Source organism: Centroberyx affinis, unplaced genomic scaffold (genome assembly GCF_046629955.1).
Source record: "Centroberyx affinis isolate AG114_WGS23_722 - 3 ecotype Tasmania unplaced genomic scaffold, CSIRO-AGI_Caff_v1 ptg000915l_1, whole genome shotgun sequence".
Lineage (NCBI taxonomy): Eukaryota > Metazoa > Chordata > Actinopteri > Beryciformes > Berycidae > Centroberyx > Centroberyx affinis.
Window position 1 is genome coordinate 406,654 of NW_027279498.1, and position 19,128 is coordinate 425,781.

General features: G+C 44.6%; 2 protein-coding genes across 2 annotated transcripts; one reads left to right on the top strand and one right to left on the bottom strand.

The window, feature by feature from the left end:
- Window positions 1-202: 202 nt before the first annotated feature.
- Window positions 203-6,683, top strand: LOC139645861 (serine/threonine-protein kinase PAK 6). The gene is made up of 8 exons (XM_071521730.1): window positions 203-406; window positions 1,906-2,577; window positions 3,135-3,668; window positions 3,961-4,094; window positions 5,274-5,400; window positions 5,501-5,626; window positions 5,717-5,851; window positions 6,516-6,683. Exons 1-8 carry the CDS (start codon window positions 203-205, stop codon window positions 6,681-6,683), a joined length of 2,100 nt encoding a protein of 699 aa, XP_071377831.1.
- Window positions 6,684-8,650: 1,967 nt separating this feature from the next.
- On the bottom strand, window positions 8,651-10,270 carry LOC139645822 (uncharacterized). The gene has a single exon (XM_071521668.1). It carries the CDS (start codon window positions 10,268-10,270, stop codon window positions 8,651-8,653), a length of 1,620 nt encoding a protein of 539 aa, XP_071377769.1.
- Between the last annotated feature and the right edge of the window lie 8,858 nt (window positions 10,271-19,128).

Here is a 19,128-nt window from a genome sequence, read left to right on the forward strand (position 1 = left end):
AAAGGAGAGTGGTTTGCTGTATCTCTTTAGTCAGTGGGGCAGTAGAGAGTAGCTAGTTGTCTATATGCTCAAATTTCAAGATTACATTTTTTGAATATGTGCTGTATGTACCTTTGTTGGATGCAGTTTATTTAAGTCTGAATACATTTCTCATGCAGGGCCATTTTGAAGTGGACAAGCTGTCGCTCTTGTGGACCTAAGGATGTTTCGCAAGAAGAAAAAGAAGAGGCCTGAGATATCAGCGCCCAAGAACTTTGAGCACCGTGTCCACACCTCATTTGACGCCAAGCGCGGCTGCTTCGTGGGCCTGCCCACCCAATGGCAAAGCCTGATAGAGAACCTGCGCAGGCCCAAACCCATGGTGGACCCTTCCAGGATCACAGAGGTGGAGCTGAGGCCAAAGAAGGTAAACCAGGGCTGACATTCAACTGTTTATTGATCCTCTCCTCTGACCTTTCCCTGAACTGATCCGCTAATGAATAGCACACACACTATAATTAACTGTTTGTTTGCTCTGTCCAGTTCAGCGTGGCCTCAAATTAACTATCACAATTAGTTATTGTTCTAAAAGCTTAGCTTTAATGTCAGAAAAATTGGCCCATAAATGGGGAAGATAAGCTGTTTGTTCTATAGATGCAGCGGATGTGTCCTTCAGTGCAGCAGAGGAACCCTGCTGTCTCTCAGAAAATGCCATAATCCTGTGATGGCAATGTGGAAGGCCAAGGCTCGCTCCCCTCCCTGTCATATTGCTTTCTTATCTATCACGGGGCTGGGCTAATGACCCTGCTGTGTACACTGACTGTACAATGTTGAATCCTCGGAGGGCCGCAAGATTTATTACTCCATGCAGGCAATTAATAACGATCCATGGTGCCTTCCCACAGACGTCAGGCAGAGGGGATAAAAAGTGCAGGTACAGCAAAGGAAATGCCAGTGAGCGATAAAGCCTGCAAATCTCAGGATTTCTACGCTCCGTGGAGCACGCTGTCGATGCCGTTTATGGCCCTCAGGAAAAAAAAATAGAGAAAACACCAACATTTTCATTACTGCCTGGATGTGATTGGTGCTGTGCAATATGAGAATCATCACATCAGCTCTTAGGTCAGATTTATGGCTTTAATAGCATCATCAAGATGAGTCTGCTGTTGCACGCAAGACTTAGGCATTGCAAATACATTTCAGATATTTCTGTCACTTCAACAGGGCAGGAAAAAAATCGGAGGTGATAGCCGAAAACAATGTTACAGTCATCTCAAACATTATCATAGCATCTTCTAACCAAGGCCATTATCGCCTACCAGTCTCTCTGAGAGGTGCTAGGTGGGATGTCATCTGACCTCTACCCCCTGTGCAGATGTAATGGCACCAAACCAAAGAAACAGGAGAGGCCGTTGACTGACTGTGAACTGAGCATGACTCTACCCAGAGACTGATTAATGAGCTACCACGCACTATCCCTTATAGATGCAACACTAAAAACCCTCTACTGCCAATGCATCTCAAGTTTGTGTCATTGTTGTATGTCAGGGCAAGTTTAGGCCCTTCGCCTTTGCATACTTAAGATGCGTATCATCTGAAAGTTATTTGTAATATCTGAATTGTGCAACATTGTGGCAGTTGCAGAGGCTGAATAGTTGCATCATCTTACTGTGTATCTTGAAGCATTTCACTTGGTATATTTGTCAGTGTATTGTCAGTGTAAGCCACTGGGGAAATGATTCAAGTCTCTGTCTTTGAAGAATGACAACGATGTCCTTTACAGATTCTCAAGTCTAAATTTAACTTGGCTCTGAGCGATGATTACTTCACCCTCATTATTCCTTTCAGCCTAAAATCCATGAGCTCTGTATAATATGATCATGGCATGTGCAATGTGATAAAGATAAACGCCCTCTCCTCTTTCAGACTATTGTGCGTGGGAGCATGATCGGTCACGGAGACTACATTTCAGCCATGATCAATGATATGAGCCGTCTGTCTGTGACCAGTTCCAACTCTCTGAGGAAGAGCAGCCCCTCGGCCAGGAAGAGGGCCCAGTCTCTGGGACGGCTGGGCGAGGTGAAGGAGGGGGACACCTACCAGTACGAGGGCCTGACCCAGGATGAGGACGAGGAGGACGAGGACGAGGCTCAGCAGCAGTGGAAGGACAAGACCAGGAACATCCACAGCGAGACCAACACCCCCTACTTGGGCATGAAGAAGAGCATCACCCTGCAGCCCAATGGGATCTTGCCCAGGGCCAAGTCCACCTACGAGGTCAGCGTCAGCTCGCTGGAGGGACCGTTGCAACCGCCCCCACCCCCACCCCAGAACATCCAGGTGCCTAGTCATGGGGCTTATATGAGCGGAGAGGTGGGCAGTCCGCAGGAAAGGGTGGTATGGAGGAGAGATTTCCAGTTGCCCAGGGGGATCCCACCTAATCAGAGACCTATAGCGTGTTTCTATAGCCCGGCTATGACTGTTCAGCAGCCCCTTGGAGATCAAGGGACACACACTACAGAGCTCCGCACCAATGTACCACTGTACATGCACTCCCAGAACAGCCCCGGGAGGCCTTACTCCTCCTATGACCTGAAGGTAAGGTTCTTTATAAAAGTGCATCGATAATACATTATTCATAGAAGACACACAGAATATGCATATTTCAGCCAATGCTATGTGCATCATATTATTAAATTGCTCAGCATATTTTTACATGAAATCTGTATCCATAAAGTGTAAGCTGAAGTATTTCTTATAGGGGATCACCTTCATGCTAAAGGTGTAGAGAGGTGTAGAGAAAATCTTTCCTTTATCCCGCAGCAGATTGTTTCCCTTTATACTGTAGATGACTTCAATTAAAGCTGTGGGGTCTTTTAGTCGATGCTAGTGATAAAATATGAAATGTGAGTTTATAGTGCCAGTGAGGTTGTAAATGTTGAAAGATGGTGTGTTTGGCAAGATTTCAATGGGACATTTGGGTCCCTATAGCAACATCTTTACGTGGGGCATATCAGGTGAAGTGGATGCACAGTGTGAGAGTGAAGGACGTGATTTACATTCATTTATAAAGCAGGTCTTGGACCCCAGGCATGCGGCCAACTCTTTTAGCTCTCTCTCTCTACGTTTCTCTCTCTTCTCCTGTTATCTTGCAGGCAGAGTCGGCTGTGAGGTACCACTCCGGCTTCCTGCCCACGGGCACCAGCAGTCCTCTGGTGAGTGGCATCAGACCCCAAAGGACTGTGCGCTCCTCAGCTAGCTACACGCTGGGCCTGTCCCCTAACATGGGCCTGAGACCCAATGGACCAGACCCCTTCCTGAGACACTCTGGCTGCCCCAACCCTCCCTACCCCAGGCAGGACAGCCCGTCCCAGCCTCGGCCCTCCCCTACAGGCTCACTAGCGACCAGTCCTCCAGGCACCTGCTCCCCTGCCTTCAGACCCCCGCAACACCCCTCGCCCAGACCTCCCCCAGACCCACCCAAGGTGACCCATGAACAGTTCAAGGCTGCCCTGCAGATGGTGGTGGATAAGGGAGACCCCCGGTCTTACCTGGAGAACTTTGTGAAGATTGGGGAGGGCTCGACAGGGGTGGTGTGTATCGCCAGAGAGAAGCACAGTGGCAGGCAGGTGGCGGTGAAGATGATGGACCTGCGGCGGCAGCAGAGGAGAGAGTTGCTGTTTAATGAGGTACAGTATCCAACTACGTACACAGTGACCCCCACAACCCTGCCTGCACCACCTCAAAACACCACATAAATCACTCTGAAATAAATCACCACACAATGCATGTTCAATTACAGCAGGATACATCTGACAGTGCTATCATCTATGTCTGCTGTTGTTTGTAGCTCAGCATTTAATATGTACTTTTCATTATAAGCTATTGTAATTACTGTCACAGAACCTAAACCTGGCCACATTAATGGGTATGTCTGTCAACTAATGGTTTTATTTCTGATGTGTACATTGTGTGATGTAGGTGGTAATCATGAGGGACTACCAGCACAGGAATGTGGTGGAGATGTTTAAGTCGGCCCTGGTGGAGGAGGAGCTGTGGGTTATCATGGAGTACCTGCAGGGTGGAGCACTAACCAACATCGTGTCTGAAACCAGGTATAGGAGCCCTAGACGCTATACTTCAGCTTCAAGCATAGCAAATACTACAACCAACAGAAAATATGCTTGGTACCTCACAAGAAAGCTGGTTGTGGTGCATTCTGTCTAGTTATGAGATCATCTTTAATAACTAAATCAACCACAAGGGGGTAGTGTGGTATTGACTGGTGAATCATGAGTGTTGATCCCAACATGCAGCAGCACAAAGACTCTCATTCAGCCTCCTCCCTCCCTCACATAAGACGCAAACATGCTGTCTCTCTCTGGAGAAAAATGATAATTCAATAACATAATCAAATTTGTGCATGTTGAAGTGACATGTGGAAAGTCAATTTTGGGGTGAATAATTTGATTTCCTGGTGCTGTCACCGTGTTCAATACTGCATGCATCAGAAATAAGGAAAATGTATCGATCAGCAGCAGGGAGGGGAAACTGTCTGTGTATATTGTTTTTAGCTGTCAGTGTATTTTACATTATTAACAGATGGCTGGCTCAATCTCCATAGGATGACCCCAGAGTCAGATCTTTGGACTCAAAGGGATGGGAAGATTCCTCTCAAGTCAGCTGACATGTAAAATGAGCCAGCTGTCACAACCATTGCTTGTCAAAGCCTAAGATCATCACTGTATTGACAGAACTGCCAGGAATGAGACTGCTTTGCTCCTTTGCGCTCTCTGACTACAGTCTGGTTTCAAAAATTTCAGTCAATAACTTCCTAAAATGAAAAACAGGGTAGTTTTGTATTGAGTTTTACATGGTTCTTTTGTACTTGAGGCTATGTCTTCAGAAATCTGGCAGGAGGATCATGTGTGAGAGGATACCGGACTGTTAGATAATTGTTTCTTCCTTCCTCCTCAGTGGCCACCTGACCTCGCCTGCTGTGTAAAAAAAACAAACAATTCTGCTCGGCTCTTGTTTCTGTACATAGCATTTGGATATTATTGAAGTTACATGGACATTGTAGAGAAATCAAATGTTTTACTTATTATACTGTCTGGGTGTTGTTGTTTTGAACCTTGCATTCTTTGTTATTGTCTGTAATGTTGGTGATTGATGAATTTCAACTCATTCTACTGTTGCATTTATTGTAAGTGGTGCCTGCTAAATGCCTCAAATGTTAATGCAAAATGTGTAAGTAAGTGTGGACACTTGCATGTGTGTGTGTTCTCCTACAGGCTGAGCGAAGAGCAGATCGCCACAGTGTGTGAGGCTGTCCTGCAGGCCCTGGCCTATCTCCACTCACAGGGAGTCATCCACAGAGACATCAAGAGCGACTCCATACTACTCACATTAGACGGAAGGGTGCAATATATTATTACTCTTCCTTTCTCTCTCTTTCTTTTATATTTGTGATGAGAAGCAGTAGCATCTTTACAGTGGTGTCTCTCCTGTCCCAACACAGATCAAGCTTTCAGACTTTGGCTTCTGTGCCCAGATCAGTAAGGACATCCCTAAGAGGAAGTCTCTAGTGGGGACGCCCTATTGGATGGCTCCTGAGGTCATCTCCAAATCACCATATGGCACTGAGGTGAGGAGGCGCATATTCAAATCCATGAGTGGCAATCTGTAGGCTACTGAAGATGTGTTTAATAATTTTATTGTGGGATGGGTGCACCAGGTGGATGTTTGGTCTCTGGGAATCATGGTGGTGGAGATGGTGGACGGAGAGCCGCCCTACTTCAGTGAGACTCCTGTAGCAGCTATGAAGAGACTGAGGGACGAGCTGGCTCCTACTGTGCGAAATGTCAGCCAGGTATGAGAACAGATATAGACAGACAGTCAGACTTACACACACACACACACACACACACACACACACATAGAACATATTCTTTCTTTAAAGGTGCCGCATTTTTTGAACATCAATATATCGTTATCAAATGTAATACCTTGGTATAATTACTATAAACAAATGACTGAGATGATTGGTAGCCTCTATCCCATACCAGTGGTTTTGTTAGTGCTAGTGTTTTCTCAAAATTTCCCGTAAACCCTGTTGCTTTCTGTCGTAAAGAGGGTGTTGCTACTTTCCGTGCATTTGTTTTGAAGAGCAAGAAAGACAAGAGCTGATAATTCTTTCACTTTCACCATCTGCCACTGATGGTGGTGAGAAAGTCTGACAGCTTTAGTGCCATTTTTCCTGAAGAACAGCGCCCTGTTCCTGTTTTATGCCTTAAAACAATCTCCCTTTGTACAGCAAATCAGCAGATTTACCATAAAATTTGATCCTGTGGCACACAATGTAAAATGCAGGGTAGAGGCCAGTAGAGGCTGCCAATCTTCTTGGCAATGGTCTCATTTGCTTACGGTAATTATGCTAATGTCTCAAAATGAATATTGTAATGATTCATTGATGTTAAAATGCTACACATAGCACCTTCAGTATGTGCTCAATATGTGGTCCCCCTCTGGCCCAGATCTCTCCAGTGCTGAAGGACTTCCTGGACCGCATGCTGACCCGGGACCCGGTAGAGCGGGCCAGCGCCACCGACCTGCTGGAGCACCCCTTCCTGCTGCAGAGCGGCTCACCCCAGTGCCTGGTCCCACTGGTGGAGCAGTACCGCAAGCGCATGTCCCGCTGCTGACCTTATGGGGCTCCTGGTCCCCGACACCCACCTTCAGTCTGACCTATCCAGGCCTCGGACCAGGACCGGCACCTGGGTCCGACTCATCCAGCACCCACGCTAATGGGAGATCAGCTCCAGGGAGCAGACCCGGACAGCATGGTGCTGCCAGAGTGATCATGGCAGGACAGCGAGTTTGGTTGACAGACACAGCATGGGCTCGGACATGAGAGAAGCACTTTAGTAGTGAGTTAAAGGCAGCATGCAAGCAGTATTCCTCACATCTCAACTCAGTTTGAGCCGACTTTTGATCCTGTAACATCCTGTGGGATTCCTCTCAACACAACACATCATGGTGCATATCAACTGATAGTGAAAGTCAATATTCCACGTAACTATGTAATGAACACACGCTACACTGAAGATCCTTCATAGTGTTCATAGTGGGTACGATTGCTAGCCGTGTGAAGCTTGTAAAGCTTGTGTTAGGCTCAAACACAGTAGCTCATTGTGACATTATTAAGGAGGGAGTGCTTAGATAAAGTTACTCTGCACACCCACACACTCTGCTGGGGAAACTGGACTACAAGCTGGTCAGTGTACTCTTTAAATACTGACAATAGACTCTTTGCATGGCCAAACGGAGGCACACCTGGCCTAATGTGAATGCTTGAATATGTAGAACACTGGGATATGAGAGACAAGCCTCCTTTATTACCATAATAAATGGGTAGATGAAGGCCCAGCTGCTACTATTGGGCTACTGGAAAATCACCAGAACCATTATTCCTCCTTTTCATATTTATTCTTTTTTTTTTCCAAAAGGTGTTGTGGGTTGTTTGTATGATGTGAAGTTGCAAATAAGGTTTCATTATAAAGTATGGACTTGAAACATTAGCAGACAAATAAATAATGTAAATACAAATGCTGAATATTAGGTCCATATACCTGCTGATCCACTGCAGTTAGTTATGAGATGAACTCAAAAGTTTATTTAATTTGATTTTGAAGGTGCGAGTGTAAACTTGTATGAGTGTGTGTGTGTGTATGTGTGTGTGTGCACGTATGGGTGTGTGTGATGCCATCTCTGTGTTTGCATCCGACATCCCACTCTGTATTGTGACTGACTTTTTAAATACCACAAGATGTGTGTGTTGCTCCTCAAGATGAGTATGACTGTATTTGCATTGGTTTGCCTAGATAAAGCACACAGGCTTGGCATGTGATGCTGCAGGACGTCCACCAGCTGAGAACACTTTGCACATGGTCTTTGTATTCTGACGTGGATACATGTCGACATGTTTCATGTATTTGTATTTCTATGTGGATCATTCATGAAAAAGAGAATTACACATTATTTTAATTTTGTATAAACCAATAAATAATGCATATTGAATCTCAGCTGAACACAATCAATTTGATATGAATTAATTTCATCAGAGCTGCCTCCCCCTCTCAGAGCTGTGCACACATGCACCAACACACAAGGACACACACACGTGCACACATGCATGCATACAGATTCAGCGAGCTGCTGGCGTTTCAAAGTATTTATTAGATATTCAGTATGAATTATACGGTGCACAAGCATTCAGATGTAGTAGAATATCTTTAAGCAAAATACATACAATAATATATTTCTTATAAACACAAAGGCCATAGCATATACAATTTATTTTCATACAATATAAATCCTATACATTTTAAACAGAGGAAAATAAATGATTTTCAATAGCTCACGGACTGACGTTATTTTACATTATTTATAAATCATGTGAAATGCAGCATTGCGAAATTACTGTATGCAACTGAAACAATTAGCCTGAAAATATTCATCACTTATTTCTTAATGCACATTGCAAGTACTCATAAACTAAAACAGAAGCAGAAGGATTATTATGTTCTCATATATCGTAAAGCAATCCTACTGCATTGTCAGAATTTTAAGTGCTGTAAGAATTTCTCTGCTGCTACACACTGTCCCCGTTCTAATCAAGGGCGGACTGAGAAGAGCTGTTTTCAAACTCACACTTCACTCCGCTGATGCTGTCAACGCTTGGCTGGCTGTTGACTTGCTGATGTGTGTGAGAGAAAGGGAAGGTTTCAGAGCGGGACATCCGCCCTCTGCCCTGTGAGGAGCTGGACGAACAGTCTATCACCATCCTCATGAACTCTGGGGCGGTGAAGCGACGCAGCAGCCTGGTCCCCAGTCCCGAGAGCCCCGGGGCGCGGGCGGGAATCTTCCCCGACTCCATCTCCCCTCTGGCGAACAGCAGCTTGTTGTGTCTGCTGCTTGCTGGGATGCTTCCCCTCTTCTGCTGCTCTCTCCTGCCTGATGGAGCCGTGTCATTAGTCTCATCTTTCTGCGATTTGGCATTCTCCTCAGGTGCTCTCGCAGACTGGCTCTTGCCGTTTAAAAGTGGTTTTGGCACTGTGACAGTTTTGTCAGCATCGTTTGTCAGGCCCCGGGTGTTCCCTTGACATTCCATCTTGTCTATCAGGGATCTCTCATCCTGTAGCGAGGCTCTCTTTAATTTGCTGGCTGACAGGCTCATGTCACGCACGTCGCCCTGATAGGACTGCTTTCTGCTGCTCAGGAGGTCCAGGTTAAACGACTTTGCTTTTCCCCAGAGAGGAAAACTCTCTGGTGTTTTCTGTTGAAGTCCAACGTCTCGGCTGACATCTTTCTGGCTCGGCTCAGGCAGGGCGTTCAGTGTTTTAGCCCCCCTCAGCTCTCTTAGCTGGCAGTTTTGGAGTTGTTTGGCAGAGAAGAGAACACTGTGATCCCCCTCAGTCTGGCTTCTCTCTAGTTGAGGGGGGAGAGCCCAGTTGTGGCGATGGTTGCTGTCCTCTGGAGATTGGCTCCTGGGACATCTGAAACGGTTCCACAGCCCGCTGCTGTCCCCAACCTTCAGCTGTCTCTGAAATACCCCGGGCAGCTGGTCTTCATTCTTGCTATTGAACTGCTTGGAGAATCTCTCCAGAACATGCCTGGGGAGCCTGTTGGGTAGCCGGCACTCTCCTTCTACCGAGGTCCCTGCATCAACAAGTGGATCGTCTGTGCCAACACCCCTCCTGCAAGGGAAGTTCAGAATCTGAACACATTGGTTGTGTCCAAAGAAGTTGGCCACCTGGATGGCCGAGTGGCCGGCGTGATTGGTTCTGTCCAGCCTGAGCCCCAGTCTTTTGAAAGCCCGGACCAGGAAGTCCAGAACCTGGCTGTGTCCAGAAAAGGCAGCGTACATCAGAGCGCTGTTCCCCCAGGAGTCAGAGACATCTGGGTCAGCATTGAACTGCACAAGAAGCTTGACCACCTCCAGGTGGCCCATCTCGCAGGCGTGACTCAGGGCCGTGCGCCCGTCCTCATCCTGGCAGTTGACATCGGCCCCTTTCTCCAGCAGCAGCCGAGTGAACTTGGCCCTCGCCCCAGGGTCCTGCAGGCACACGGCAAACATCAGGGGGGTGCGGCCGTTTTCTGTCTTAGAGTTGATGATACGTCCATCCAGGGCGTCCAGGATGAAGCGCGCCAGGTGAACTTTGCCGCCATGCATGGCATCCAGGAAGGTCTTGGTGCCAGAGCCCTGGCGTAAATCTTTTGGTCGCATCATACTTAAACAGCTACTTCTGGAGCTGAGCCTTCAAGTGCGCCGAGAAAGACGGAGACAGACTGGGAGAGAAAGCGTGCAGCAAGTTCCCCGGACCTCTCTGTGTTGACAGTGAGTGCATTTACCTCAGAGTAAGTCTCAGTGAGGAGCTGCCGGTGTTTTTATACCTCCCTCTCCACATGCCCTCCCTACGTTGCCTAGGAAACAACCGTCTGAGGACCATTATGCAGCGGCAGCATCCATTCAGCCCAAGCACTCTCTGCCTGGAGAGAAATATATGCTATTTGAACGGAATAATTGCTCAAGGAGAAAAACATGGCCAGTGTTTTTCATGTGAGGTCTGTGAGATTAAAGTTGCTACAATAAGCCATCTTAAATGCATCATTTTTATTTTTTACTTTTGACTGAAATAAACGTAATTAATAAGTCCTTGGTGCTGATAGAATGGTCAAATATAGAAAAGAACATTAAAAAAAATTCAGTATTTTCTGAAATCTATGAATAGTGCAGTATGTCAAATCCCATTCATATTCAAGACTGTATTGTTATCAATACTCTTACCAAAGGTTTGAGGGAAGATTGGAGACAGGCTGAACTCTTTCCATTGGGCTGTGTAACAAAATGGAGGGAAAATGAACATTTCGCATGTTTTCTCCTCAGCATACCATTTAAATGCAGCATACACTCTCCACCTGGTGTATCATGTTGCAATTTGCTCCATCCTCAAATCATCCTCAATCACCTCAAACAGTACGCAGCTGTATTGTTGCTCTGCCTAGTTCCAAACAATCCAGTTCTCTCACTGACTGGGATCCATTTGATCACTCTGATTTAGGGACAAGACCTCTGTTCTGAATCAGCATGATTATCTGTTGCTTTCTTAATAACACTACAAAATATATGTCTAATGTGACATGTGACTATGGAATGGGTCTCTAAATATAACTATACACAACATAAACAATCATAATGCTGATGATAATAGTTTTGTAGTAGTATGCAGCATCCTGTGAATTGCTTTGCCATCTTGCACAGTGGAAGCACACAGATAATTATGTTTTGTCACTGCATTTACTGTACTCATTAATTCATTAATTCATTAATTCATTTGTTCATTAAGCAGCATTGTGTTGGAGGAAGTGTGGGATGATTGGGATCACATGCATATCCAATATTACATTATTTTGCCAATATTTTGGCAAAATATAAAAAAGGAAATTGATCAAATTATACAATTCAATTCAATTAAAAAAACATTATTTATCCCCGAGGGGCAATTAAAAAGGGCTTATGAAAATTGATGTTCCCTTACACTTTCCCCTATAGTTCTTTGTGTTAGGAGGAATACCTAAAGATGAGTACAATAATAATCAAAGATATATACTCTTGTTGAATGCAAGGAAAATGATAACTATAATTTGGATTGTAGTTATGTGGAGTGTACACCCACTGACCCAGTGGGTGTACCTGATAAGATGCCAACTTCCCAGAACGTGTAACTCAGTGGACACACAGACTGAAACAAGTCTACACATTGCAATGTACAACAGCACAGCTATAATTGAAGGCAGAGACCTTTACACAAAGATGAATTCCAATCATATTATACTTGAGTGTGTGGATGACTTTGTATAGGACAAGAATTTGAATGGATATGTATAAGATGACTTAAAGTACCTATGTACATACAACCTTAACTTTATTTTTCTCTTTTATATTCTTTTCTTTCCTTCTCTCCCCTCCCCCTCCCCTTGGCGTACTGTCGAGTGAAGCCTTATGTCAAGGATTGTTTTGAATTAATGAAAGTTTTGAGAATAATAATAATAAAAAAAATAAAAAAACGTAGTCAAAGGCTGAACCAAGCTTTGCATCTCTTCTCAAGGCTTGTGTATTAAAAGTGACAAGGACCCTTTTTGCAGCTTGCCTGTATCCTCTCCACAAGTCCTGGATTTAATTTGATTTTAATTGCTAATATAAATCTCAGCAGGACCAAAACCAGTCCAAATAGCGGAGGTGAGAGAAACATTGTCAGGGTTCCACCTTCCTTACTGTTCACCATCCGGCCTCGGACTCCGCACTTCATCAGACCCTCAGCGGGTCCCTTACAGTAGCGAGCACCATTCGCTCATCCAAACAGGGAAGAAATTCACGGCCAGCCTGACACAGTGTGTCTTTCAGTAGATGGCAGCTATTATCTCCATGCAAGAAATATCCTCTTATAACAAGGTCATATCCTTGCAACATCTCAGCAAGTTTAAATTCTTATAATGCCAGAGACAACACTATACATTTATCTTCACAATGCCATGTGTATGGTGTTGACTTACTATGTCCTAAGGATTTATGCTCTGCTTTCCTAGTGTATATATTACCAATGGGAAGGAAGCAGTAACTCAAATCCAAGTGATATCAAAATGAATTATTGATAGAAGCTGGCTTGCGAGTTAAAGGGAAAATAAAGCCCATATAATATATATGCTGTTTATGGTTACAAATGAGCAAAGCTGAAGAAATAAATCTGCTTTTTTAATATATTCTGTTTTTGTGGTTTGGGGTGGACCATTCAAGGAAGGCCTGTTTAACTCCAAGTCTGGGTTTGAGTTCAAACCATCACTGGGGAGTAGATGTGGTTCTTTATGGGAATCAGACATGATCTAGCTCCTGCATCGTAGGCTCCTGACTTCTCTACTACGTCACAGTACCTATATGTGCACAGTATATTTTCTGACTCAACAAGCATCTGAATCGACCAGAAATAAAAGTCTCAAGTTGATTTGAGGATTAACTTTCCTCTTAGTTGGATTTCCTTGGAAGCACTCTTGGCTGCTCTGTCAGGGAAAGGGATTGCCTCAGAGACAGGTGATATATCTCCAGCTTTTGCCCACGGTCTCAACTCAGTTCACCTCCTGCACTAATTACCGCCATGCATGCTTTCCATACCAATGAGGCTGTGTTGATGACGTCACCCTGCCTCTGTCTCCTCCAATGGTAATAATTCCTTAATCAGGTTATTTGGATTCTGATCATTTTTGTTAACAAACAAAACATGAGAGAGCTTCACCCAGAGGGCCAGAGCTGATTAGATACATTTCCCCCACTGTTGAACTGTACAGTACGTTGATGGAATCATAAATTAATCTCTGACTGTATCGGCACAATTATAGTCACAAACCAATGACTCCATAAAAGTCTGCACATCAGCAGAGGTAGGTACAGTAGTATCACATGAGGGGTAAATAAATAATAAATAGGAGGCCAACTCTAGGATAAAACTGATAAAACTGAAGTAGAGCTCGATAAAACTTGTGCTCACCATGAGACTTCTTATCAGGTATTCCAGTGGAGTGCTTGGAGCCCTTGGCGGCTCTTTCAGACCATGGTTCATCCAGAAATAGATTTGAGCAGCCTGGACTGCATCCTCGCAGGCAGTCCGCAGGCTGTGCTTGAGTTATTGTGTTGTCGCCGACACCACTGGCGACTACTGATAATCTGTGTGCGTGCTGACATTTTTGCTCGGGCTTTTAGCGCCTAAAAGAATCAGTTTTGGATTAATAGACTCTGTCCAGTTCAGAAATAGTTCCCATGGACAAGGTGTCTGCACATGCCTTTCTATCTCATCCTTATTTTTAGTAAAAGGCAAACAGAATAATACAATTTTACGGTAACTGGACGATAACTTGTTTGCTTCTGCCCTGAATTTGAAGCCCTGTAGCATGCGTGCTTGCATGAATCATCCAGATAATTGCAAGGCATTCATTGCTCTACATAAAAGTAATTAAAGTATGACCATCAAAACAGTCTACAATTACCTTTTCTCCCAACTCAGAGTGAATATGGAAATAAACTAGTGCAAATACTGAATTATTAATTCCATAGTGGGAACTAATTTATCTCCTTAACAGGATCAAAGACAAGACCCACAGAAATTGTGATTATTATGCCTCTGTATATGGCATAAAAGCACTCTACCTCTCATTCAAAGTAGAACTGAATAGAAATGAATGAAATATAGATGAAATATTCAGAATCTGAATGAGTTGGTACCATGAGGCTTGCTAATTGGGCAGATGTATGCAAAAAAGCAGAGATGTCATGGTAAATACCTGATCTCCCATTCATTGCTGGGCCTGGCCCAGGCAGGAGCCACTTCGAATGCCTGATTAGAAATTAAGGTATGTAAAGTTAAGGTGTTATCTGCAGCCCTAAATGACTTGATTAGTCACTGGGGAGAATGCACTTTCAGCGCTACAAAATCAACAGATCTCTCAGGGTACTTAAAGAAAAACTTGTAAATGGAAACAAATCACCTTGCTAAACTCCCTTGGTAACTCCACTTAGTGACCAACACCTGGGACTAAATTAGTTTAAGAGCAGAAGTTAGAAGCAGGAGACCATTTGGGATTAGATTCAACAAGGCCCATTCATTGTAACTATGAATAGCAGTCAACATGCCCAGATCCTACATGGACTCCTTCCTATTATCCCTGCTAATTGGAGCACACCTGAGAATGCCTTGGTTTGGTGTATCTCCCAGCATGCACTGTGGAAAACAGGATGTAACTCGTCCGGGGTAATTTATTTTCCGTTCCCAGGGCAAATCTCCTGTGAGAAAAATATTGGCAACCAAGGCACAATGAAGAGCGCTTTAACCTAATCAAGCTATTATCTATAACCTGATAAGATGCCACCTTCCCAGAACGTGTCAGCTTCATGACGGACCTCCTCTCAGTCTTCTTCCAACTGTTTCCGTCTTACATCCAAACATCAAATTACACACATCATTTTGGCTTCGTTTTTTCCACTGTTACATAACATGTTAACACAGGTACCTCTTTGTAATTTGAGCAGTGGGGGATAACAACTCCTGCAGGGACAAAAACACTTAGATTGATGCATCCGTATTCAGTTAGACCAATCATGCGTTTCACCCTTCCCTGTGTCCCTCCGATTTCTCTAATGCCCTTTGATTTGCTACAAGGACATGACAGCCTTGGGTTCAATGGAGATTTCACACGCCTGCCATTCTTGGAAGGAGGCAGCAGCTGGCCTGCTGTCACCATGTAACCATGGTGCATTTGTTTCATCATTAAGGCTGAGGTGAGGTCGCAACAGTTGTCCTGCGTAAGAAAGCAAATGTCACGTGAAACAGCAGAATCTCTTTAAGTGAACTTTCCAACCTTGATAAAAAAGTCATGCTGCTGCTGCTATATTCCGTGTTTATTTCCAAAGCATGAAAGCATGCCAAAGATGGGATGTGGTTATTTGTCCCGTTTCCGTGACAGAGCCGAGGCCAGACAGCGAGGCAGAGCTGGATGAGAGGGGACTATTACAGAGAGTTACAGGGTTTCAGCCCAAGACCCTGACAGCACGCCGGGAGCTGTCAGTCACAGGGGCCACTGATATGTTATTGGCCGTGAGGCGGACCCCTCAGTGCCTTTGCTCCCTCTGCTCTCATCAATTATCGCCCTGGCTCAGGCCTGCCACAGCCAGATGGTAAACACCAGGCTGTGCCATCAGCTTTCGGATTTAGGGAGCTCTAATATCAGGTCTTTGACTGAGGCATTTTGGACAACGGAGAATTAGATGCCCCAAGGCACCTCCTGCTCGGTCGTGACTTCCATCCCTGTGTTCCTCTGCCATCGTGACAGGTGGATGACAAAAGACTAAGAGGGAACGATTGTATTGCAAACAGAGAGGAAGGGAGATTGCAGAACATGACAGAACATGCCATGGTTTTGCTTAAATGACACACTGAGTGATTCATATAATCTGTTGCAGAGCCTGTCAGCAACAGGTCAGCCATGCCTTAGTAAAGATGCACTCAATTCCTTGACGTTCATCTGGGAATATACAACGCAGCACACCTGAGATATTCCAGTAAATCGAAGCCGTCGGTGGTTGTCGGTTGAACAAGAGGACTTAAATCTGTTACAACAATATCTTTAACCACGTCGAGCCTCAGCTCTGTTTCCCATGAGCCACCTGTACCCCCTCCTTAATCTATCAGGTCTGATGGAAATTCCTTTCCTGCAATGATGCGGAAGAGATAGAGGGCCAGAGAGCTCCCTCTCCATCTCCCTGACAGGCCCTATTTGTGGCCTTGCAGGCCCGCTCGCCTCTGACAGCTCAATAAATTGGACAAATGGATAACAAATGTATTTGTGTGATAGCCACATTGTCTGGAGATGGGTGACACTCAGCAGCACCTGGACTAATGGTCTGCCACACCGTCACATCCACAAAGGAAACTGTAGCAAATGCCAGGTTTTGGCTAGGTCAGTGCAGGAAACAATAAAGCATCTGGAGGCTTTAAGACAATAACACATGCCAGCTTTCATCACACATGACGTCTTGACTGTAGACACAGTCAATCCATTGCTTTGTCTTCTTCTTAGATGTGCACTACCTTATGGTGATTTTCAGAAAACTGTGCAGTTCTACAGTAGATTGCATTATTAGGTATTTGCATTGCCAAGGACGTTGGGAAGCTAGTCACATGACTAAGAAATTATATAACTATATAATATCTGAGGTTTTCTACCAGTGATAATGCGAGCTGTCTTTAACTTGCCTTGCACATGTGGAACAATCAAATCAGTTTAAGATTAAAACAGGCATACAACACACAAAGCTTTGTTGTTTTGTGATCAATTCTTTTATTCATGTTATATAAAATCTAACACAGAGAGGCAACACATGACAACAATAACAAAAGACAGAGAAGTCATATCTCAGCTCCAAGACACAAAGCTTTGTTACTCTCTCTGAGCTCTATGGACAAACTTCTTTTCTTTTTATACATGAACTAGAGGCCTTCAGGCCCAAGGTTATCCACTCCCTCCCCCTCATGCGCCGCTCCTCACATTGTTCAGCATCCACCTTCTAACTGCCTCCCATACGGTTTCCTGTGGCCCTTTTTTTAGTTACACACAGCGGAATAAATGTAGGAGGACAGTGTGTGATGATAGTTTAAGTAAAAGCATGAGTTTCACATCAAAATGCCCCCCTGGAAAGAGTATTATTACTTTGGAAAGGGGCACTTGGTGACTCACTGGCCTAAAGTGCATACTATGTAGTCATGAGTCCAGCTCACGACCATGGCCTATTTCACACCCACCTTTCCCATCAGTCTCCACCGCTCCTGTCCCATGGAGCAAAAATATATTTAAAAATAAGAAGTGAAGAAATGAGTAGTTGAGCTTGACATGTTCATCGAGGAACAGTTTGCTGCTATTCCCCTCTCTGACGGCTTGAACTCATGCTGTGGTGACTTGTAAAAAAAACAAAAACCTGCTTTTTCGAAATAGAGGCATATTGTCAATGCCCTAGCACAACTTCAAACACAGACTGAAAAAAACTACTGGGCAGACTTGAGAATGGAAAGCTTGCTTGGCTAATGGCACTGACATTTCTTTACTGTTACTTTTTAAGCCTTCGCAGTATTTTCATTTAAGGGTGTGCTAATGACGAACAGCTTTTGAGAGTTCAGCTCTCTTTTCTGAGCACACTGTATGCCTAATTTTGAGTCAACTGAAATAGCTGAATTGTTTTTCTCTTTGATCTTACCTGACAGCAGCTCTGCCAATCTAATAAATTGTGACTCTGGTTCAAAATTTTCCTTTGACTGATATGAGTGATTTATTTTTTCCAACTGTAAATCAAAGCACCTCTTTGAGCGCCCTCTTTGATGTCATTGATGTGAGCTCCACAAATCAGGAACTATTACAGATTGCTTTTCACGTTGCATGTCACTTCATGTCATGAACTTCCCACCACTGCAACAACCAGTGGTCCATGCTGACCTTTACGTAGAGCCATCTGCCACATCGAAACCTTGCAGTTCACAGCAGCCATTTTTACAACTACATTATAGCACAGTCAGCGTCAGGGTTTTGATTCGACTCTTGTTGCCATCTCGTAAACCCTTGTGCCTTTATCCTCTCAGCTCACGGTGAGACAGATGGCCCTGCCCCAGAGAGGCTGGGGCCATCGTGGAGGTATCACTAGGCAACAGGGTGTCCACATGGTGCGGGGAGCCAGTAGCAAGAGCTGATGGGATGTATGTCGGCCCAAGAAGCTGCCTGGCAAACATGAGACCCTTAGAATTCAAGTAGCCACATGAAGTGATGTCTGGGGCTGGCTCCATGAGTGTGTCTGTGTGTGTGTGTGTCAATGCAGCCACCATATGCTCAGCACATGGAGGAGGCTGTGATTTGCGTTTCTGAGAAGTTCCAGACACCTCTCACAGACCCTCAGTATCAGTTCCATAGATAAGAGAGACACTACAGGGAGATGAGCTTCTTGGAATCCTCATTAAGTTGCTGATCGTATGCCATCACTGTGATTTTCAAGAGATTTATGTAAGGTATCCTGAAAAATACTTGACAGCAAATTCAACAAATACACTAGCTTCACCCTGAATAAAATTGCCCTTGAGTCAGGCGACTCTAGATTAACTTATTTCACCGCTCAAAATTGTATTCTGCCCATTTTGGTGAAAGCTCCTTGATTCTTATGTATATAAACAACACACACACAGATTGTGACAGTGCAGGATCAGCAGGTGGTGTATGTGTGGGTGGTGTGGGTGCTTAGCATTCATCCAGGGTGGCATTCAGCTGAAGCCGACACACAGTATAGATCATAACCCTCCACCTCCGGCCCACTATGGGGGCAGAGGGTCTCACAGGACACAGGTAAAAGGAAGTGCAAATCTTCACACTATACTTCACAATATCCTTATTTTTGTGCCTATCATGCCAAAAATAGACCATTTTTATCCTGTGCTAATTTACTTACAATGAGGCCTTTTTTGTTTAACTTTGATTTAGTGAAAATGCCACAAGAGGAAACAGACGTCC

Bases quoted from the DNA above. Each gene is read 5' to 3' on its own strand.
- LOC139645861 (XM_071521730.1), top strand. From the start codon at position 203: ATGTTTCGCAAGAAGAAAAAGAAGAGGCCTGAGATATCAGCGCCCAAG. The intron at 407-1,905 runs GTAAACCAGGGC...CTCCTCTTTCAG, and splicing joins TGGAGCTGAGGCCAAAGAAG to ACTATTGTGCGTGGGAGCAT. The intron at 2,578-3,134 runs GTAAGGTTCTTT...GTTATCTTGCAG, and splicing joins ACTCCTCCTATGACCTGAAG to GCAGAGTCGGCTGTGAGGTA.
- LOC139645822 (XM_071521668.1), bottom strand. From the start codon at position 10,270: ATGATGCGACCAAAAGATTTACGCCAGGGCTCTGGCACCAAGACCTTC.